A 22,463-nucleotide genomic window follows, 5' to 3' on the forward strand; every position below is an offset into this window, starting at 1 on the left:
GGTCCCACGTGCCCAGATGGGCCCCACATGTCCAGGTGGGTCCCAGGTGTGCAGGTGGGCCCCAGGTGTGCAGGTGGATCTCAGGTGTCCGTGGCGGCCCCACCTCAGTAGTAAAGCTCTCGATCCCACCAACCTGGGGGGACAGAGAAGACACAGGTGAGGGTGGGGGCCCAGGTGTGCCCCCCCAGGTGTGTCCCCCCCACCATCACTCACTGCCCGGGTGTCTCCGGACTCCCAATTTCCGGATCTCGTCGTAGACGAGGATGAGGAGCCCGAAGGGCATCGGGACGAGCCACCACTGGAACCTGGCGGGGAGAGGGGGGCACACACCTGGTCAGGTGACTCAGATATCCCTGGAGGGCTCAGGAGGGTCCCAGGTGTGCGGGAGGACCCCCAGGTGTCCCGAGAGGGGTCCCGAGTGTTCCGAGGGGGGGGGAGAGGGAAAGGGGCCTGGGGGTGTGTCCAGGTGCTCCAGGTGTGGGACACACCTGATGGGCATGAAGTTGAAGATGTTGGGCATCCCGGGGCAGTAGCAGAGGAAGCAGCCAATGGACACCTGGAACACGATGGCCACCACCAGGATGTGGTTCCTGCGGGACAGACACACCTGTGGCACCTGGGGTACCTGGGACACCTGGGGTACCTGGGGTACCTGAGGCACCTATAGTATCTGTGTCACCTGGGGTACACACCTGACACACCTGCATACACCTGAGCACACTTGGGCCCACCTATACACGTATTGGCACACCTGACACACCTACACTCACATTCGCACACCTGACACACCTGAGCACACCTGTCACCCCCTCCCAACCCCCCCGCACCTGAGCACCCCCTGCTGGAGCAGCGAGAGCCGGCGCGTCTTGCGGATGAGCACGTCGGCGATCTGGCACATCTCGATGCTGATGAAGAACACGGTGTAGCAGGTGAACTGCTGGTACCTGCGCTGCGCGAACGTCTGCGGGCACGGGGGGCAGGTGAGCGCGGGGGGAGCTCCTGGGGGGCTCAGGTGAGCGCAGGGGGAGCTCCCAGGGGGCTCAGGTGAGCACAGGGGGGCTCCCCGGGGGGGCTCAGGTGAGCGTGGGGGATTCCTAGGGGGGCTCAGGTGAGCACAGGGGGGCTCCCCGGGGGGCACACGCACCCACTGCTGCCCGTAGCTGTCCTGCAGCTCCTGCTCGTGCTGGTCCTCCCAGCGCGGGCGCAGCCCCAGCACCAGGAGGGGCCACCAGCCCTCCTGCGCCATCGCCACGAAGTAGTCGGTGAAGCCCGCGAAGGACTGGATGGCGCCTGGGGGGTGGGGGAGACAGAGAGTGAGGGGCAGTGGGGGCAGTGGGGTCAGGAGAGATGGGGAGCGGGGAGGGGGAAATCCAGGGACACCCAGGGCCCCGGGGCTGGGACACCCAGGGACTCAGGAAATCCGGGGAGCTGGGAGCAGGGACACCCAGGGACTCAGGTGCTCAGGGGACTCAGGTGTCCCCCAGCGCCTGTTGGATCAGGAGACCCAGGCCAGTGTGTGTGGGGTCCCTGGGCCCCCCTTACCTATCTGGAAGTACGAATAGGCCGCCAGGGGCTCGTTGACCAGCCGGTCCCGCCGGGGGTTCCGCGGTTTCAGGTGCATGATGTCACTCTCGGCCCGCTCGTAGGCCAGGGACACCGAGGGGAACTGCGGGGTCGGGGGGGCAGGTGAGGGCACAGGCTGGGCCCAGGGGAGCCCCCAGGTGAGCCCAGGTGGGCCCAGCACTCACGATGTCGGTGCAGAGCTCGATGAAGAGGATGGTGATGCAGCCCAGGGGGAGGGGCACGCTGGCCGTGATGTAGATCAGGTACGGGGTCAGCTCGGGGATGTTCTTGGTCAGGGTGTAGGCGATGGACTTCTTCAGGTTGTCGAAGATCAGCCGCCCTGGGGGGCAGGGACAGGTGGGACAGGTGCCACAGGTACCACAGGTGTCACGGGTGGGACAGGTGGGAGAGGTGTCACCGGGGTGGGACAACCCCACAGGTGCCCCCCAGCTGTTTGGGGAGGGGTTCCCAGGTGTTTGGGGAGGGGTTCCCAGGTGTCTCAGGTGCCCCTCCAGGTGTCTCAGGTGCCCCCCAGGTGTCTCAGGTGCCCCCCCAGGTGTCTCAGGTGCCCGCAGCCCCACCCTGCTCGACGCCGGTGACGATGGAGGCGAAGTTGTCGTCCAGCAGGATCATGTCGGCCGCGTTCTTGGCGGCGTCGGAGCCGGCGATGCCCATGGCCACGCCGATGTCGGCCTTCTTGAGCGCCGGTGAGTCGTTCACGCCGTCCCCCGTCACCGCCACGATGGCGCCCTGGGGACAAGGGGACAATGGGGACATTGGCACCATCTTGGGGACATGGGGGATACTGGCACCATCATTGTTGTCACCCATTTCCCCATGTCCTTCTTGTTGTCCTCCTTGATGTCCCCAATGTTCCCCCCAGTGTCCCCCCAGTGCCCCCCTATTGTCCCCACCAGGCGCTGGCAGCTCTCCACGATGTCCCCAATGTTCCCCATTGCCCTCAGTGTCCCCACAGTGTCCCCACCAGGCGCTGGCAGCTCTCCACAATGACGAGTTTCTGCTGGGGTGACGTCCGGGCGAAAACCATCTCGGGGTGGGCGCGGAGAAGCCCCTCGAGGGTCCCCGGGGCCATCGCCGCCAGCTCCGTCCCTGTCACCACCCGGGCCCGGGCCTGCCTGGGGGGACACACACCTGGGGCACACCTGGGAGCCCCCAAACACCCAGGTGTGTCCCCCCCGGTCACCTGGGCCCCCCTACCTGGGGTCCACCTGCTCCAGGGGCAGCCGCAGCCGCGCCGCCACCTCCTCGGGGGTCTCGCTGCCCTCCGAGATGATCCCCACGGACGCCGCGATGGCCTTGGCCGTGATGGGGTGGTCACCCGTCACCATGATCACCTGGGCGGGCGGGGGGCTTGGGGGTCACCTGGGGTCTCCACAGTGTCTCCACGGTGTCCCCACAGTATTCCCCCATGTCCTCGTCCTCCCCCTGGGCCCTCGTGTCCCCTCCTGTGTCTCCCCGTGCCCAAATCCCCTCTGTCCCCCCCCCACCATGTCCCCACATCCCCTGTGCCTCCCTCATTGTCCCCATGTCACCCCCAATGTCCCCTCCATACCCCTGTTCCCATGTCCCCAATCCCCCTCAGTGTCCCCATGTTCTCAGTGTCCCTCTGTCCCCCCAGTGTCCCCATGTCCCCAATCCCTGCCATGTCCCCACAATGTGCCCCCATGTCTCCCCCATTGTCCCCATGTCCCCCAGTGTCTGCCCTGTCCCCCAGTGTCCCCCTGTCCCCGCAGTGTCCCCACCCTGATCCCGGCTGTCCGGCACTTCCTCACGGCCTGGGGACGGTGGCGCGAGGGGTCGATGAGGGACACGAGCCCCGCGAAGCAGGCCCTGGGCCAGCTCGGGCAGCGCCTCGGGGTCCGTGCCGGGGGGCACCGTCCCGGGGGGCAGCCAGCGGGCACAGAACCCTGGGGGCACGAGGCGTCAGGGGGTCACAGGGGACATGGGGGTCGCAGGGGACATGGAGGGGTCACAGGGGACATGGGAGGGTCACAAGGGAACATGGGGGACAGGGGGGTCACAAGGGAACATGGGGGACAGGGGGGCTCACAGGGGACATGGGGGGACATGCACCCACTTCCCAGCCACCCCCCAGATGGGACTCCCCCGTGTCCCACAGGACCCCCCACTCACCCAGGACCCTCTCCCCGCGCCCCCCCAGCTCTGCGTAGGCCCCCTCGAAGGCCTCCCTCCACTGGGGGTCGAGGGGCAGCTCCTGCCCCCCCAGCAGGACCCCCCGGCACCGCTCCAGGACCCGCTCGGGGGCCCCTTTGAGCACCAGCAGCTGCTGCTCCCCTGCCTCGTGCACCGACACCTGCGGGGGGACAGGGGACACACCTGAGACAGGGGACACACCTGGCACACTCCTGGCACACACCTGGGACACACCTGGGACAGGGGACACACCTGAGACAGGGGCCACACCTGAGACAGGGGACACACCTGGCACACACCTGGGACACACCTGGGACACACCTGTCACACCCCTCTCACACACACATCACCACCCATCCCTTCACCTGTCCCACCTGTGCTCACCTGGAATTTGTTGCTGGAGTTAAAGGGGAGGAGCCCTCACCTGTCCCCACCTGTCCCAGCCCTGTGTCACCCCCCCGTGGCCCCCCATGGCCTCACCTGTCCCACCTGTGCTCACCTGGAATTTGTTGCTGGAGTTAAAGGGCAGCTCGGCCACCTTGGGGTGGCGCCCCCTGGCGGCCGCCACGGGCCCCACCGTCAGCTCCGCGAATTTGAGCAGCGCCGTCTCCGAGGCGTCGCCGATGACGTCACGCTGGGGAGGCGGGGCCGCAGGTGAGGGGGGACCCTGCCCCTCCCACCCCCCAAAAAAGGGTCGGCGGTCCCTCCCAGCCCGTCCCAGTGCCCCCAGTGCCCACCTTGGCCACGGGCACGTCGTCCTGGCCCGGCTTGAACTGGGCGCGGTTGCAGAGGGCGATGACGCGGCTCAGCATCGTCCACGTGGCCGAGGACTGGTCGAAGCTCTGACCTGCCAGGGCCAGGTGGGGTCACCTGGGGGGCTCCAGGTGTGTGGGGAGGGGCCCTCGGGGGGTCCCGGGGTGGGTAAGGTGGGGTGGGGGGGTGGATCCAGGTGTCCCGGGGCGTTCCCAGGTATCCCAGGTGTCCCCAGGTGTGTGTAGGGTGCCCCAGGAGTGTCCCCAGGTGCCCACCCGACTGGTCCTCGGTGGTGTCGGCCTCGTGGATCTGGTTGTCGAACCAGAGGTGGGCGACGGTCATGCGGTTCTGGGTGAGGGTCCCGGTCTTGTCGGAGCAGATCACCGAGGTCGACCCCAGGGTCTCCACGGCCTCCAGGTTCTTCACCACGCAGTTCTTGCGCGCCAGGCGCTTGGCCGTCAGCGACAGGCACACCTGGCCGGGCGGGGGGGGCCCTCAGCACCTGTGGGGGCACCCCCTGGGACCACCCGGGCACAGGTGAGCCCCCCTGAACTCCCCGTGGGTGGTGGTGGGACCCCTGGGGTTGATGGAGACCCCCCCAGCCCCTCCTGTCCCCCAGGTGACCCCCCAGCTCCCTGCAGGCCCCCAGGCTGCGGTGGCCCCTCCTGTCCCCCAGGTGACCCCCCAGCTCCCTGCAGGCCCCCAGGCTGCGGTGGCCCCTCCTGTCCCCCAGGTGACCCCCCCAGCTCCCTGCAGACCCCCAGGCTGTGATGGCCCCTCCTGTCCCCCAGGTGACCCCCGGCTCCCTGCAGACCCCCAGGCTGCAGTGGCCCTCCTGTCCCCCAGGTGACCCCCCCGGCTCCCTGCAGACCCCCAGGCTGTGGTGGCCCCTCCTGTCCCCCAGGTGACCCCCCCGGCTCCCTGCAGACCCCCAGGCTGCAGTGGCCCCTCCTGTCCCCCAGGTGACCCCCCCGGCTCCCTGCAGACCCCCAGGCTGTGGTGGCCCCTCCTGCCCCTCGGGTGACCCCCCCAGCTCCCTGCAGACCCCCAGGCCGCGGTGGCCCCTCCTGCCCCCCGGGAGGTACCGTGACGGTGGCCAGCAGCCCCTCGGGCACGTAGGCCACCACGATGGCCATGAAGAAGACCATGGCGCGCAGGAAGGGGTACCCGATGACCATGGCCACCACGAAGAAGGTGGCCCCGAAGAAGATGGCGAGGCCGGCGATGATGTCCACGAAGTGCTCGATCTCGATGGCGATCGGGGTCTTCTCGTTCTCCACGCCCGAGGCCAGGCTGGCGATGCGGCCGATGATGGTCCGGTCGCCCGTGGAGATCACCAGGCCTGTGGCCGTACCTGGGCACAGGGGAGGGGTGAGGGGGCAGCACCAGCCCCGTGGCTGTACCTGGGCACAGGGGAGGGGTGAGGGGGGAGCACCAACCCTGTGGCCGTACCTGGGCACAGGGGAGGGGTGAGGCAGCACCAGCCCGTGGCTGTACCTGGGCACAGGGAGGGTGAGGGCAGCACCAGCCCCGTGGCTGTACCTGGGCACAGGGGAGGGGTGAGGGGGCAGCACCAGCCCCGTGGCTGTACCTGGGCACAGGGGAGGGGTGAGGGGGGAGCACCAACCCTGTGGCCGTACCTGGGCACAGGGGAGGGGTGAGGGGGCAGCACCAGCCCTGTGGCCGTACCTGGGCACAGGGAGGGGGGGGACAGGTGTGTGGGGAGGGGACAGAGCACAGGTGTGTGAGAATCGGGTGGGCAGGTGGAACCCGGGTGGGACTCACCCAGCTGGAACCCCGATCTCCAGGTGGGACCCAGGTGTGCCCCAGCCCCCCAGGTGCCCCCCAGGTGACCCCCAGGTGAGCCCAGGTGTGCCCCAGCCCCCCAGGTGTGCCCGGCCCCACCTTCCAGGCACATGGTGGAGAAGAAGGCGATGTTCCGCGTCTCCAGGGGCGACTCGTGGGTGCACTCGGGCGAGCGCGTCTGCGGCTCCGACTCCCCCGTCAGCGACGAGTTGTCCACCTTGGGGTGGGGTGGGGGGGTTCACAGGCGGTCACGCCCCCGCCCGTGAGCCCTGGCACCCCCCAGGTGAGCCCCCAGGTGTCCCCCGGCCCACCTTGCAGCCCTGGGCCGACAGGACGCGGATGTCGGCGGGGACGCGGTCGCCCCCTTTGATCTCCACCAGGTCCCCGACCACCAGCTCGTTGGCGTTGATCTGCTGCTTGGCCCCGTCCCGCACCACTGTGGCTTGCTGGGGCACAGGGGAGGGCACAGGGGGGGTGCAGGTGAGGGCACAGGGGAGGGCACAGGTGAGGGCGCAGGGGAGGGTGCAGGTGAGGGCACAGGTGAGGGCACAGGGGAGGGCACAGGTGAGGGCACAGGGGAGGGCACAGGGGAGGGTGCAGGTGAGGGCACAGGTGAGGGACAGGCGAGGTGGGAGGCAGGGTGAGGGCACAGGGGAGGGCACAGGTGAGGGCACAGGGGAGGGTGCAGGTGAGGGTGCAGGTGAGGGCACAGGGGAGGGCACAGGGGAGGGCACAGGGGAGGGTGCAGGGGAGGCCCCCAGGTGGGCTGGGGGGCAGGGAGGGGGTCCCCACCTGCGGGACCAGGTTCTTGAAGCTGGCAATGATGTTGGTGCTCTTGAACTCCTGGTAGTACCCAAAGCAGCCGGTGACGACCACGACGGCGATGAGGGCGATGGCCAGGTACAGCTGGGGGGCGTGGGGAGGGACAGGTGAGGGCCTGGTGCCCAGGTACCCCCGTCCACAGGGGTCCAGGGGGGTCCTGGGCAGCCCAGGGGGTCCTGGGCACCCGGAGCCCCCACAGGCTCCCCCAGCCCCAGCTTCCAGGTGTGCCCCCTGAGGTGGACCCAGGTGTTCCCCAGGTGTGTCCCCAGGTGTGCTCCGTCTCCAGGTGTTCTCCCCCCACCTGTCCCCAGGTGCTCTCCTGCCAGCTGTGCCTCCTCAGGTGTCCCAGATGGTGTCCAGGTGTGTTCCCCCAGGTGTTCTCCCCCCAGCTGTCCCAGGTGTGCCCCCCAGGTGCCCTCCAGTTTCCCCAGCTGCCCCAGTTTCCCCAGCTGCCCCAGTTGCCCCAGTTTCTCCAGGTGCCCCCAGGTGCCCTGCAGGTGTGCCCCAGTTGCCGCAGTTGCCGCCCCAGTCGCCCCAGTTGCCCCAGTTGCCCCAGTTGCTCCCCAGTTGCCCCATTTGCCCCCAGTTGCCCCAGTTTCCCCAGTTGCTCCCCAGTTTCCCCAGTTGCCCCAGTTTCCCCAGTTGCTCCCCAGTTTCCCCAGCTGCCCCAGTTGCCCCAGTTTCTCCAGGTGCCCCCAGGTGCCCCGCAGGTGTGCCCCAGATGCCCCAGTTGCCCCAGTTGCGCCCCAGCTGCCCCAGTTGCCCCCCAGCTGCCCCAGTAGCCCCATTTGCCCCAGTTGCTCCCCAGTTTCCCCAGCTGCCCCAGTTGCCCCGTACGTTGTCGGAGCTGCCGCGGTCGCCCTCGCCCTCCTGGACGCCGTAGGCGATGAGGCAGATGGAGGCAGCGACCCACATGAGGCACTGCAGCCCCCCCGCCAGCTGCCGCCCGAACTTCACGCACTCGGGGGTCCCGCGGGGGGGGCGCAGCTCGTTGGGGCCGTCCCGGAGCAGCCGCTCGGCCGCGGCCGCCTCCGACAGACCCTGCGGGGACGGGGGAGGGTCAGGGGACAGGGGGTCAGGGGGATGAGGGGCAATGGGGGCAGGGGAGGGAGTCAGGGGGCAGGGGAGGGGGCAGGGGGCAGAGGGGCAATGGGGACGGGGAGAGGGGGCAGGGGGCAGGGGGCAATGGGGACGGGGGAGGGGGCAGGGGGCAGGGGATGGGGGCAGGGGATGGAGGTCAGGGGGCAGTGGGGACGGGGGATGGGAGGTCAGGGGACGGGGAGGGGTCAGGGGGCAGGAGGGACAATGGGGATGGGGATTGGGGGCAGGGGTCATTGGGGTCACCGGGGCAGCAGGGACAAGGGGGCAATGGGGACAGGGGGAGGGGTCAGGGGTCATTGGGGTCAGTGGGGTCATGGGGGGCAGTTGGGGTCAACCAGGTCAAGGGGGTCATTGGGGTCTGTGGGGTCAGTGGGGCCAAAGGTGGCCTTGGGGTCGATTGGGGTGAAGGGCGCAGGTCGGGGTCACTGCGATTGGTGGGGTCAGGGGTCAGTGGGGTCAGTGGGGTCAGGGGTCACCTTGGTGATGCTGGTGCTGTACTTGATCTCGAGGTCGTTCACGTCGAGCTTGTGATCGTCCTGGGGGCACCCGGCTCAGAGACCACCCCTCCAGTGCCCCCAGTCCCTCCCAGTGCCCTCCCAGTGCCCCCCAGTGCCCTCCCAGTGCCCCCCAGTCCCTCCCAGTGTCCTCCAGTGCCCCCCAGTCCCTCCCAGTACCCCACAGTCCCTCCCAGTGCCCTCCCAGTGCCCCCAAGTCCCTCCCAGTGTCCCCCAGTGCCCCCCATTGACCATCTCAGTGCCCCCCAGTGCCCTCCCCGTGCCCTCCCAGTCCCTCCCAGTGCCTCCCACCACATCCATCTCCTTCTTCATGTCCTCCAGCTTCTCCTTCTCCTTCCTCTTCCTCCGGCCCTTTTTCGGGGCGGGGGTCGGGCCTGGCGGGCCCAGCTCGAAGGTCTGGGGAGAGGGAGGGTCAAGGAGGGGGTCAGGGGTCCCTCCCCATCCTTCCCCCTCCATCCTTTCCCTCTGTCCCTCTCTCCTCCCTCCCTCCATCCTGATCCCCTCCGTCTCTCCATCTCTCCATCTCCTCCACTCTCCTCCCTCCCTCCATCCCTGATCCTCCTCCATCTCTCCATCCCTCCTCTCCCTGTCCCTCATCCCTCCTTTCCCCCCCAGCCTTTCTCTGTCTTTCCATCTCTCCTCCATCCTCCTCCCTCCATCTCTCAGGTCCCTCCTCCATCCCTCCATCTCTGCTCAATTCTCTTCCACCCCCTCCCTCCCTCCCTCCCTCCCTCCTTCCCTCCGCCCCTCTCCCCTCTCACCTCCTTCCCCATGGCGGCTCCCAGTGCTCCCAGTGCTCCCAGTGCGTCCCCACCTCCCCTTATACCCCCCACGGGCACCGCCCCAAGGTGACCCTGCTGGGCACACCTGGGGGGGAGGGGACACCTGGGTCCCCTTTGGGGGGGGAGGGGACACCTAGGTCCCCTTTTTGGGGGGCAGGGACACCTGGGCACACCTGGGTCCCCTTTGGGGGGGGGAGTGTACACCTAGGTATACCTGGGCCCCTTTTTGGGACACCTGGACACACCTGGGTCCCCTTTTTGGGGCACCTGGGACACCTGGGTCTATCTGGGCCCATCTGGGACACCTGGGTCCCATTTTGGGACACCTGGGTCCCCTTCCTGGGGGGAGGGGACACCTAGGTATACCTGGGCCCCTTTTTGGGACACCTGGACACACCTGGGCCCCTTTTTGGGACACCTGGACACACCTGGGCCCCATTTTGGGACACCTGGACACACCTGGTTCCCTTTTTGGAGGAGAGGGACCCCCAGCCCCAGCGCCCTCGGGCCGCCCTTGATCTCCCCCCCCTTATCAGTTGGGGCCTTATCAGGGTTTTCCCTCGTTAATGATTAATCACAATTAACGCGGATTTATCGCCTTTATCGCCCTTCATTGAGGGCCGGGGGGGGTCTCTGGGGTCCCATCGTGCTTTGCTCTCACTTTGGGGGGGTTTGAGGGGCCGTGTCGTGGGGGGAGAGAACACGAGAGTTTTGGAGGGGGGTTCCGGGGGGTATCCGGGGATTTGGGGGGTCCCAGGAGCCCCCGCCCCAAAAAGGTCCCAGGAGCCCCCAAAAACCCCTCCAAAATCCCCAAAATCCCCGGACACCCCGGACACCTGTGGGGGAATTTGGGGGCCCCCGGGTGTTGCAATGACCCCCCAAAAACGCCCCAGGAGCCCCCGAAACCCCCCAAAATCCCGAGATGGAGGGGGCGTGGTCTCCGGAGGGGGGCGGGGCGTTGGAGGCTCCGGGGCGTGGTTTGGGCGTGGTTTGTGGCGGGGGCGTGGCCTTCGCTGGAGGGGGCGTGGCCTCAGCAATGGCGGCGCTGCGCGTGCTCGTGGGGGTGAAGCGGGTCATCGACTTCGCCGTCAAGGTGGGGGGCACGGGGGACCCAACCAGGACACCCAGGACACCCCAGGACACCCCAGGACACCCAGGACCCCAAACTGCCGGGGGGGGAAGGATCACGCCCGCGGTTACCTGAGACCCCACCCAAAATCCCCGGGACACCTGAGACCACCCCCCAAAACACCCCCGAGCCCACCCCGGGAACCTGGACCCAAACTCAGGATCCCTCAGACCCCGGACCCTCCTGCACCGGCATTCCCCAAACCCCCAGACCCCCGGGACCCCAGGACACCTGAGATCCCAAACCCCCAGGACCTCAGACCCCAGACCCTCCTGGCACACTTGACATTCCTCCAAACCCCCAGACCCCCAGAACCCTCCCAGGACACCTGAGACCCCCAAACCCCAGAGACCCCAAGCCCCAGAGACTCCCCACCGGGACCCCAAATTGCTGGGGTGGAGTTGGGGGGGCGGGGAGGGGACCCCCAAACTCCGCGATCCCCCTGAGACCCCCGAACCCAAAATCCGGGCGTGTTTTGGGGGGGTCAGGCGGGGCTGTCGGGACCCCCCCCCGTGACCGGAGCCCCCCCAGGTGCGCGTGGCCCCCGGGGGGGGCTCGGTGCAGACGCAGGGGGTGAAGCACTCGCTGAACCCCTTCTGTGAGATCGCCCTGGAGGAGGCCGTGCGGCTCCGCGAGGCCGGCAAGGCCGCAGAGGTCGTCGTGGCCACCGTGGGCACCAAGGCCAGCCAGGTGAGGGGGGGGGGCACAGCTGGGACCCCCCCCGGGGCACCTGCGGGACCCCCAAAGCCCGGGACCCTCCGAGCCCCGCGGGGCCCTCCCTTTGCTGCACCCCCAGGGGGTGTCTGGGGGAGATCTGGGGGGGCCCTGGGGGTGTTTTGAGGTGTCCTGGGGGGATCTGGGGGTGTTTTGAGGTGTCCTGGGCGGATCTGGGGGTGTTTTGAGGTGTCCTGGGGGGATCTGGGTGTGTTTTGAGGTGTCCTGGGCGGATCTGGGAGTGCTGAGGTGTCTTGGGGCAGATGTTGGGGTCTCTGGAGGGGTTCAGGGTATCCTGGGGGGGATTTGGGGGTCCTTGGGGTGTGTTTTGGTGTGTCCTGGGCGGGGTTGGGGTTCTCTGGGTGGGTTTGGACCCCTCTGACCCCCCGTTTGCCCCCCCAGGAGACCCTGTGGGTGTGTTTGGGAGGGGTTTTGGGGTCTCTGACCCCCTGTTTGCCCCCCCAGGAGACCCTGTGGGTGTGTTTGGGAGGGGTTTTGGGGTCTCTGACCCCCTGTTTCCCCCAGGAGACCCTGTGGGTGTGTTTGGGAGGGTTTTGGGTCTCTGACCCCCTGACCCCTGTTTGCCCCCCAGGAGACCCTGTGGGTGTGTTTGGGAGGGGTTTTGGGGTCTCTGACCCCCTGACTCTGCTTCCCCCAGGAGACCCTGTGGGTGTGTTTGGGAGGGGTTTTGGGGTCTCTGACCCCCCCTGACCCCCTGTTTCCCCCCCCCAGGAGACCCTGTGGGTGTGTTTGGGAGGGCTTTTGGGGTCTCTGACCCCCCGTTTACCCCCCCAGGAGACCCTGTGGGTGTGTTTTGGGGTCTCTGACCCCCCCTGACCCCCTGTTTCCCCCCCCCAAGAGACCCTGTGGGTGTGTTTGGGAGGGGTTTTGGGGTCTCTGACCCCCCTGACCCCCTGTTTGCCCCCCCAGGAGACCCTGTGGGTGTGTTTGGGAGGGGTTTTGGGGTCTCTGACCCCCCCTGACCCCCTGTTTGCCCCCCCAGGAGACCCTGTGGGTGTGTTTGGGAGGGGTTTTGGGGTCTCTGACCCCCTGTTTCCCCCCCCCAGGAGACCCTGTGGGTGTGTTTGGGAGGGGTTTTGGGGTCTCTGACCCCCTTGACCCCCTGTTTTGCCCCCCCAGGAGACCCTCCGCACGGCGCTCGCCGTCGGGGCCGACCGGGCGGTGCTGGCCGAGGTGGGGGAGGGGGTGGCCCTGGGGCCCCTCGAGGTGGCCACGGCCCTGGCCGGGCTGGTGGGGAAGATCCAGCCCCAGCTGGTGCTGCTGGGCAAGCAGGTGAGACCCCATAGACCCCCTACAGACCCCCCATAGATCCCCTCATAGACCCACTATAGATCCCCTATAGACCCCCCTATAGATCCCTTATAGACCTCCTATAGATCCCCTATAGATGCCCTATAGATGCCCTATAGATTCCCTATAGATTCCCTATATATGCCCTATAGACCTTCTATAGATCCCCAATAGACCCCCTATAGACTCCTTACAGATCCCCTACACACCCCCTATAGATCCCTTATAGATCCCCTATAGATCCGTTCTAGATCCCCTATAGACCCCCTACAGATCCCCTCTAGACCCCCTGAAACCCCAGCTGGTGCTGCTGGATGAGCAGTGAGACCCCCTATAGACCCCCTACAGACCCCCTATAGACCCCCATAGACCCTTATGGACCCTCCTATAGACACCTGTGCACCCCCTGTGGCCCCCCCAGCCCCGGGAGGGTCCCTGTGGCGCGGGGGGGCCGTGGTGGGTGCCCTGCAGCCCCCCCAGGACCCCCCGCTCCCCCCAGGCCATCGATGACGACTGCAACCAGACGGGGCAGCTGCTCGCCGCCATCTTGGACTGGCCGCAGGTACCGCGGGGCACGACGGGATACTGGCGGAGTGGGGCTGTCCCGCCCCCCCCGAGGCCCCGCCCACAGGGATGATTGACGGCGGCGCGCGGGGCACGACGGGACACTGGGGGACTGCGGCCCGAGGGGGTGTATCCCATCGTGCTTTGCGGGGGGGTCCAGTTTATGCTGGGAACGCCCCAGTTTGTACTGGGAGGGGTTGTTTTACACTGGGAACGCCCCAGTTTGTACTGAGAGGGGCTGTTTCTCACTGGGAACGCCCCAGTTTTTGTACTGGGAGGGGCTGTTTTATTTTTTACTGGTGTGGTCCCGGCCTATGTTGAGATGCTCATAAGCCCCCACTGGGACCCCCCCAGTCCTTACTGGGATACCCTTATTTCATACTGGGATGCCCTCATTTCGTACTGGGACGTCCCCACTCCGCTGTGGGCGGCTCCCACTCTGCACTGGGACATTCCCAGTCCTTACTGGGACGCCCTCATTTCATCCTGGGATGCCCTCATTTCATACTGGGATGCTCTCATTTCATACTGGGACGCCCCCACTGCGCTGTGGGCGGCTCCCACTCCGCACTGGGACGCTCCCAGTCGCTCCCAGTGCCCTCCATCCCCAGGGCACGTTCGCCTCGCGGGTGCAGCTGGAGGACGGCGCGGTGCGGGTGGAGCGGGAGGTGGACGCGGGGCTGGAGACGCTGCGGCTGCGCCTGCCGGCCGTGCTGACGGCCGACCTGCGGCTCAACGAGCCCCGCTACGCCACCCTGCCCAACATCATGGTGAGCTGGGCACCCCCGAGCCAGGGGAACACCCCCCAATAATCCTGGGAACATCCCTGGAATCCCAGGCACCCCAATCCCTCTGAGCCAGGAGAGCCCCCCCGAATTCTGGGAACACCCCTGGAATCCTGGGCACCCCCGAGCCCCCAGAGCCAGGGGAGCCCCCCTGAATCCTGGGAACACCCCTGGAATCCCGGGCACCCCAACCCCCCCAGTCCTGGGAACACCCCTGGAATCCCGGGCACCCCCGAGCCCCCAGAGCCAGGGGAACACCCCCCACTAATTCTGGGAACATCCCTGGAATCCCAGGCACCCCAACCCCCCGAGCCAGGGGAACACCCCCAATAATCCTGGGAACACCCCTGGAATCCTGGGCACCCCCGAGCCCCCAGAGCCAGGGGAACACCCCCAATAATCCTGGGAATACCCCTGGAATCCCGGGCACCCCAACCCCCCGCTAGTCCAGGGAACACCCCTGGAATCCCGGGCACCCCAAGCCCCCGAACCAGGGGAACACCCCCAATAATCCTGGGAACACCCCTGGAATCCCGGGCACCCCCGAGCCCCCAGAGCCAGGGGAACACCCCCAATAATCCTGGGAACATCCCTGGAATCCCGGGCACCCCAACCCCTCCCAGTCCTGGGAACACCCCTGGAATCCCGGGCACCCCTCCCTAAAACCCCCATTGACTGGGTAGACCTGGGTGTCCCCCCCATTTGGGTGCCCCCCGAACCCCTGGGTCCCCTTTGTGGAAATTTGGGGGGGTCCCTCCTAATCTCTGGATCCCTTTTTGGGGAGTGGGGGAATTTTGGGAAGTTTAGGGATCCCATCCCCTGGATGCCTTTGGGGGGTGTGGGGTGACGTGGGGGAGCTTGGGGGATTTTAGAGGTGGATTTGGAGGTGTTTGGGGTGGATTTGGGTGATGTGGGGGGGTTTGGGGTCTGACCCCCCTGTGCCCCCCAGAAAGCCAAGAAGAAGCCCCTGGAGGTGATTCCCGCCGCGGATTTGGGGGTCCCCGCGGGGCCCCCCCGGCTCCGGGTGCTGCAGGTGCAGGAGCCCCCGGCCCGGGCAGGGGGGGAGAAGGTGGAAAATGTCCCGGCCCTGGTGGAGAAGCTGCGGAGCTGCGGCCGCATCTGAGGGGGAAACCAGTATGGACCAGTACGGACCAGTGCCCTCCAGGAACACCCCCCGGGAACCCCCAGTGCCTTCCAGCCTGGGCCAGTGCCCCCAGGAGCCCCCCAGTCCCCTCCCAGTCTGGCCCAGGCCCCCCAGTGCCTTCCCCCCACCCCAATAAAGGCGTGGCTGCTCTGTGACGTCATTGTGTCCATGGGGGCGGGGTCGAGGGTGGGCGGTGGTCAGAAGTGGGCGGGGCTTTATGTGTCTACGCCCACTTGTTTTGGGGGGGGTTGGTGGGGTGGGACCACTATGGACCAGTTTGGTACCTGGGGGGCCAGTGGGGCCCAGTTTGCCCAAACTTGTCCCAGTTCAATTTGTCCCAATTTGTCCCAGCGTATCCCGGCCCAGTCCCAGTTTATCCCAGTCCATCCCAGTTTATCCCAGTGTGTCCCAAATTGTCCCACTCCGGTCCCAGTTTATGCCAGCCCATCCCAGTTTGTCCCAGTTTATCCCAGTGTGTCCCAAATTGTCCCACTCCGCTCCCAGTTTGTCCCAATTCCTCCCAGTCCCGCCCCGTTGCCAAGCAACGTCAGGCCGCGCCCCCAACGCTGTCGCTCAAATCCCTCCACCCAATCACGGGGCGCGCCGTCCGCAGGGGGCGGGGCCCGCACTGACAAGCAGGACGGCAAACCAATGGGAAGACGGGGAGGGCGGGCTCTCTGGCGGATCCAGCCAATGAGCGGCGGGCAGGCCCTGCAGCAGCGGCGCGGGCGGCCCCGTGCGGCCCTTCAGAGCCGGGGCGGCGGCCAAGATGGCGGCGGCGGACGGAGATGACTCGCTCTACCCCATCGCCGTCCTCATCGACGAGCTCCGCAACGAGGACGTGCAGGTACCGCTCCCCGGCATATCCGAGGGCCCTGTCGCCATAGCCGGGGCCCTGTGGCGATATTCGCGGTTCCTCCGCAGCCGCGGGGCCCGTCCGCCGTCGCTCGTCTGAGACACCCGCTCTGATTGGCTGCAGAGGCCTCCCCCCTCAGGCGCGGGCCAATGGGGAGCAGTGTTACATCTCTGGGGGGATTGTTTCATCGTCACGACGATGGGGTGAAAGGCACGCTCTGATTGGTTGCCGGGCCCCTTTAATTTTGTTACGCTCGTTCTGATTGGTCCGAAACTCCCCCCCCACACACACGTGGCGCCCCCTGGCGGCGGGGCAACACCTGGTGGCACTGGCGCCCGCTCATTGGCTGGGGGGCGGTGTGGGAGGGGCGGGGCGGAGCCAATGGGGGGGCTCGTCTCTGCTGTGGCATCGCCGCGGGGGTCTTGAGACGAGGCTGCTGATTGGCTGGATGGCCCTGGGGGGGCGTTCTCAATGGGGGAGATTTAATTATCGAGGGGGTGATTTAATTACTCCTCTGTGCATCACTTCTACATCAGGGGCATTAATGGCACTCGGGGGGGTGGAAATCCCCCCCAGGAGCACCTGAATTTATCCCTGGGGGGAATATTTGCCCCCTGGGGGGGCTCAATCTGCCCCCACCAGGCCTTGTTTTCTCCCCATTTGTCCCCCAAGGAGCCCCTTTATCCCCCATCTCTGCAACTCTGTCCCCCTGGAGGGCTTTTACCCCGGGGGAGGCGGTTCCTGACCCCTTTTCCCCCCCAGCTGCGGCTCAACAGCATCAAGAAGCTCTCGACCATCGCGCTGGCGCTGGGGGTGGAGAGGACCCGCAGTGAACTCCTGCCCTTCCTCACAGGTACGGGGACCCCCGGGGCTGGAGGGGGGCAAAAACCCCCCTAAACCAGGCCCAGATCCTCCCAAAACCAGCACTGGATGGTGGATGGGCAGGGCTTGGGTTGACTGACTGCTTGAGAGGGGCAATTGATTGATTGATCGACAGCTGGGGTGATTGGTTGATTGATTATCGGGTACAGACACAATCTACGATGAGGACGAGGTGCTCTTGGCGCTCGCGGAGCAGCTCGGGACCTTCACTGCCCTCGTGGGGGGACCCGAGTTCGTGCACTGCCTGCTGGTAGGACCCCAAAATACCCTTAAAACACCCCAAAAACACACCTGGGAACCCCAAAACCAAACGCTGGGCTCCTCTGAGGGTGACACTGGGCACACAAGGGACCCTGGGGTGGGTTGGGTGGTCCTCGGGGTGGTTTTGGTGGCCCTTGGGGAAGTGAGGGACCTCGAGATGGTTTAAGGGGACACGAGGGACTGACTGTGGGATGGTCTGGGTGGCCCGTGGGTTTCATGGGGTGGCTTGGGTGGTGTCTGGGGTGGTTTGGGTGGTGTCCGGGGTGGTTTGGGTGCTCCCCGGCGTGGTTTGGGTGGTCCCCAAGGTGGTTTGGGTGGTTCCCTGGGTGATTTGGGTGGTCCCCAGGGTGATTTGGGTGCCCCCCAGGGTGGTTTGGGTGGTTCCCCAGGGTGGTTTGGGTGGTTCCCTGGGTGATTTGGGTGGTCCCCAGGGTGATTTGGGTGGTCCCCAGGGTGGTTTGGGTGCCCCCCTGGGTGGTTTGGGTGCCCCCCAGGTGGTTTGGGTGGTCCCCCGGGCACACAGGCCGCCCCTCGGTGACGGTGCCCCCCGCCGTGCCCGCAGCCCCCCCTGGAGAGCCTGGCCACGGTGGAGGAGACGGTGGTGCGGGACAAGGCGGTGGAGTCCCTGCGGGCCGTGTCCCACGAGCACTCGCCCCCCGACCTGGAGGGGCACTTCGTGCCGCTGGTGAAGCGCCTGGCGGGGGGCGATTGGTTCACGTCACGCACCTCGGCCTGCGGCCTCTTCAGCGTCTGCTACCCCCGCGTGTCCAGCCCCGTCAAGGCCGAGCTGCGCCAGTGAGTGCCAAGCCTGACCCTGCCGGGGGGTCACTGACCTGGCCTGGGGTCACTGACCTGGCCTGGGGTCACCAACACAGTCCCAGGGGGTCACTGACCTGGCCTGGGGTCACTGACCCGGCCTGGGGTCATCAACATAGTCCCAGGGTTCACCAACACCACCAGGGGGTCACTGACCTGGCCTGGGGTCACTGACCCAACCTGGGGTCACCAACACAGTCCCAGGGGGTCACTGACCCAGCCTGGGGTCACCAACTCAACCCTGGGGTCACCAACACAGTCCTGGGGGTACCAACACCACCAGGGGGTCACCAACCTGATGTGGGGTCATCAACTCAACCCTGGGGTCATCAACACAGCCTTGATGTCCCCAACCCACCCTCAGTGTCCCCAACACAACCTTTGACCTTCCCAATCCTCTCCAGCTCAGTGCAAGGTCATCCCACTGGCCCCTCGCCCCATTTTTGGCCTCAGTGCCCGGCCTGGCCGCCCCTGCAGGAGGTCCCTGGGTGCCCCCTGGGTTTACCTGGGCTCACCTGGGCTCACCTGGTCCCCCCTGGTCACCCCCGTGCCCCCCTGGCCGCAGGTACTTCCGCAACCTGTGCTCGGACGACACGCCCATGGTGCGCCGCGCCGCCGCCTCCAAGCTGGGCGAGTTCGCCAAGGTGCTGGAGCTGGAGCACGTCAAGAGCGAGATCATCCCCATGTTCTCCAACCTGGCCTCCGACGAGCAGGTGGGGGCGCCTGGGCACACCTGGGGGTACCTGCAAGGACCTGGGGGGGCACCTGTGCGGGTCCCTGTGCCCACCTGTGCCCACCTGCCCTGCACTCAGTGCGGCCGCTGGCGGTCGAGGCCGTGTGAGCTGCTCGGGGGGGTGTGGGGGTTCCCTGGGGGTTCCCCGTGTGTCACCTGTCCCCCCTGTCCCTCCCGTGCGTGCCCCAGGACTCGGTGCGTCTGCTGGCGGTCGAGGCCTGCGTGAGCATCGCGCAGCTGCTGCCGCAGGAGGAGCTGGAGGGGCTGGTGATGCCCACCCTGCGCCAGGCGGCCGAGGACAAGTCCTGGCGCGTCCGCTACATGGTGGCTGACAAGTTCACCGAGGTGGGGGCGGCTGGGGGACGGCTGGGGTGCCTGGGGGGACAGCTGGGGGACATGGGGACAGCTGGGGTGCCTGGGGGGACAGCTGGGGCACATGAGGACAGCTGGGGTACCTGTGGGGACATGGGGACAGCTGGGGTACCTGGGGGACATGGGGGCACCTGGGGGGACCTGTGGGGACAGCTGGGGCACATGGGGGACATGGGGACACCTGGGGTACCTGTGGGGACAGCTGGGGCACCTGGGAGCACACCTGGGGGGGCACCTGTGGGGACATGGGGACAGCAGCGGGTGGGGGATCTGGGAGGCTTTGGGGGATATTTGTGCAGGGCGCCCTCGGGGACCCCTGGGACCCTTGGGGACAGTGGCATCACAACCTCAAGCAGGCCCAGCGCGGTGGGGCCCGAGATCACCAAGACCTGACCTGGTGGGGGCCTTCCAGAGCCTGATGAAGGACTGCGAGGCCGAGGTGCGGGCGGCGGCCTCGCACAAGGTCAAAGGTCAGCAGGGACCCCGATCCACCTGTCACCACCCCAAAACGGCCCCACTCCCCCATGATATCCCCTAAATTGACTCCCAGCGTGTCCCAGTGCCCCGAGGTGCGGCTGAACATCATCTCCAACCTGGACTGCGTGAACGAGGTGATCGGGATCCGGCAGCTGTCCCAGTCCCTGCTCCCGGCCATCGTGGAGCTGGCCGAGGACGCCAAGTGGAGGGTGCGCCTGGCCATCATCGAGTACATGCCGCCGCTGCTGGCGCGGCAACTGGGTAGACTGGGAGGGACTGGGAGGGCTGGCCTGGCCATCATCGAGTACATCGCTGCTGGCCGGGCAACTGGTGAAGGAACTGGGAGGACTGGGAGGGCTGGCCTGGCCATCATCGAGTACATGCCGCTGCTGGCCGGGCAACTGGTGAGACTGGGAGGGACTGGGAGGGCTGGCCTGGCCATCATCGAGTACATGCCGCTGCTGGCCGGGCAACTGGTGAGACTGGGAGCACTGGGAGGGACTGGGAGGGCTGGCCTGGCCATCATCGAGTACATGCCGCTGCTGGCCGGGCAACTGGTGAGACTGGGAGGGACTGGGAGGGCTGGCCTGGCCATCATCGAGTACATGCCGCTGCTGGCCGGGCAGCTGGTGAGACTGGGAGCACTGGGAGGGACTGGGAGGGGTGTTGTGGTGGTACACAGTGGTTCATGGTGGTCTGTACTGGTTTGTACTGGTCTATACTGGTCCCTACTGGTTTCTCCCCCCCACCCAGGGCGTGGAGTTCTTCGATGAGAAGCTGAACTCGCTCTGCATGGCCTGGCTGGTGGATCACGGTACTGGGAGCTACTGGGGGTTACTGGGAGCCCTGGGTGGGGGGGGTTACTGCTCTGTACTGGTTTCACTCTCTTTCCCAGTCTGTTCCACCAGTAACTCGTGCAAACTGTGCAAAAGCTGGGGGGGTTCTGGGACCCCCTGGGTGTGCTGTTACTGGTCTGTAGCGGTCCGTACTGGTCCTTACTGGTTTGTACTGGTCCCCGCAGTGTACGCCATCCGCGAGGCCGCCACCAGTAACCTGCGCAAGCTGGTGGAGCGGTTCGGGCACACCTGGGCCCAGGGCACCATCGTGCCCAAGGTGTTGGCCATGGCGGCCGACCCCAACTACCTGCACCGCATGACCACGCTCTTCTGCATCAACGTGAGCAGGGGGGCACCTGGGCACACCTGGGTCTAGGGCACCTGGGCACACCTGGGGGGTCTAGGGGCATACAGGGGACAGGTGATCCCAACTACCTGCACCGCGTGACCACGCTCTTCTGCATCAACGTGAGCAGGGGGGCACCTGGGGGGGTCTGGGGGTACCTGGGCACACCTGGGGGGCACCTGGGACAGCTGATCCAACCTGCACGGGACTACGTTGCACAACGAGCGGAGGCAGCTGGGCATACCTGGGCAAACCTGGGGGGTCTGGGGGCACACGGGGGACAGCTGGGCATACCTGGGCACACCTGGGCTGGTTGTGTGGGCAGGAGGTGACCACGCAGCAGATGCTGGGGGGAAGCAGGGTAAGGTGTGCGTGTCCCAGGGGTGTCTCACCTGTCCGCAGGTGCTGTCCGAGGTGTGTGGGCAGGAGGTGACCACGCAGCAGATGCTGGGGGCAGGGTCAGGTGGGCGTGTCCCAGGGGTGTCTCACCTGTCCGCAGGTGCTGTCTGAGGTGTGTGGGCAGGAGGTGACCACGCAGCAGATGCTGCCCACGGTGCTGCGCATGGCGGCCGACGCCGTGGCCAACGTGCGGTTCAACGTGGCCAAGTCCCTGCAGCGCATCGGGCCCATCCTGGACAGCGGGTAAGGGCACCTGGGGCACCTGGGCACACCTGGGCACACCTGCACACACCTGTACAGACCCCACCTGTACAGACCAATACACAGGAATGCATCGGGCCCATCCTGGACAGCGGGTAAGGGCACCTGGGGCACCTGGGCACACCTGTACACACCTGTACACACCTGTACAGACCCCACCTGTACAGACCCCACCTGTACAGACCCCACCTGTACAGACCCTACCTGTACAGACCAATACACAGCAATGCATTGGGCCCATCCTGGACAGCGGGTAAGGGCACCTGGGGCACCTGGGCACACCTGTACAGAACACTACACACCTGTACAGACCCCACCTGTACAGACCAATACATAGCAGCGCACGGGGCCCATCCCCACACCTGTCCCACCTGTCCCACCTGTCCCAGGACGCTGCAGACGGAGGTGAAGCCGGTGCTGGAGAAGTTGACGCAGGACCAGGACGTCGACGTCAAGTATTTCGCACAGGAGGCACTGACAGGTGAGGGACACCTGGGAACACCTGGGGGGGAAATGGGACACACCTGGGGACACCTGGGGGTGGGGGAGATGCTATGAGGGGGAAACAGGAGGGACCTTGGGGAGGGTGTTGGGACATCGTGGGGCGTTGGGACATTGTGGGGGGACAGGGGGTGGGCTCTGGTGACATTTGGGGACATCGAGGTCACCCCGTGACCTCCCTGTCCCCCCTCCTTGCAGTGCTGGCCTTGGCCTGACCCCCCCCGGGACCCCCCCGCATGTGACCGGCGCTGTGACCTCCCGGTGTCACCCCCACCCTCCTTTTGGTGTCCCCTTCCCCGGGGTGTCACCGTGTCCCCCCTCCCCTCCCCCCTTTCCTGCGCTGTTAATTAATTAATTACTGATTATTTCGCCGTTAATAAAAACCACAACGAGGTTCCGCTGCCGCTTATTTTGGGGGCCGGGGGGGGATAACAAAAGGGGACATTTGGGGGTGGAGGGGGCGACAAATCGAATCACGTGGTGCAAGAAACGCCCCCGTTAAAAAAAGGGCGCCGGCCCTTTAAATGCCGCGAGGGCGTGGCTTTGTGTTGGCCACGCC

The 22,463-nt window shown here is 66.6% G+C and overlaps 3 protein-coding genes across 3 annotated transcripts; 2 read left to right on the top strand and 1 right to left on the bottom strand.

Annotated features, from left to right (window-relative positions):
* Positions 1-60: 60 nt before the first annotated feature.
* ATP4A (ATPase H+/K+ transporting subunit alpha) lies at positions 61-9,956 on the bottom strand. The gene is given in 24 exon segments (XM_050311004.1): positions 61-133; positions 214-305; positions 489-590; positions 828-961; positions 1,145-1,290; positions 1,543-1,666; positions 1,749-1,903; positions 2,145-2,313; positions 2,549-2,699; positions 2,782-2,918; positions 3,327-3,419; positions 3,421-3,491; positions 3,718-3,898; positions 4,238-4,372; positions 4,476-4,585; positions 4,767-4,965; positions 5,577-5,845; positions 6,397-6,514; positions 6,609-6,743; positions 7,090-7,203; positions 7,957-8,160; positions 8,697-8,756; positions 9,027-9,131; positions 9,915-9,956. Coding segments are annotated over 24 exon segments (3,075 nt in total). The 3' UTR covers positions 61-104.
* Positions 9,957-10,535: 579 nt separating this feature from the next.
* ETFB (electron transfer flavoprotein subunit beta) lies at positions 10,536-15,319 on the top strand. The gene is made up of 6 exons (XM_050310999.1): positions 10,536-10,610; positions 11,178-11,336; positions 12,501-12,653; positions 13,171-13,233; positions 13,847-14,005; positions 14,970-15,319. Exons 1-6 carry the CDS (start codon positions 10,554-10,556, stop codon positions 15,141-15,143), a joined length of 765 nt encoding a protein of 254 aa, XP_050166956.1. The 5' UTR covers positions 10,536-10,553; the 3' UTR covers positions 15,144-15,319.
* Positions 15,320-15,895: 576 nt separating this feature from the next.
* On the top strand, positions 15,896-22,221 carry PPP2R1A (protein phosphatase 2 scaffold subunit Aalpha). Its single transcript, XM_050311010.1, has 14 exons — positions 15,896-16,011; positions 16,783-16,873; positions 17,052-17,152; positions 17,726-17,958; positions 18,545-18,692; positions 18,902-19,068; positions 19,451-19,578; positions 19,610-19,798; positions 19,872-19,891; positions 20,315-20,375; positions 20,583-20,737; positions 21,243-21,385; positions 21,793-21,884; positions 22,103-22,221. Exons 1-14 carry the CDS (start codon positions 15,934-15,936, stop codon positions 22,117-22,119), a joined length of 1,623 nt encoding a protein of 540 aa, XP_050166967.1. The 5' UTR covers positions 15,896-15,933; the 3' UTR covers positions 22,120-22,221.
* Positions 22,222-22,463: the final 242 nt, after the last annotated feature.

Source organism: Myiozetetes cayanensis, unplaced genomic scaffold, assembly GCF_022539395.1.
Source record: "Myiozetetes cayanensis isolate MyiCay16 unplaced genomic scaffold, myiCay2020 scf156, whole genome shotgun sequence".
Taxonomy (NCBI): Eukaryota; Metazoa; Chordata; class Aves; order Passeriformes; family Tyrannidae; genus Myiozetetes; species Myiozetetes cayanensis.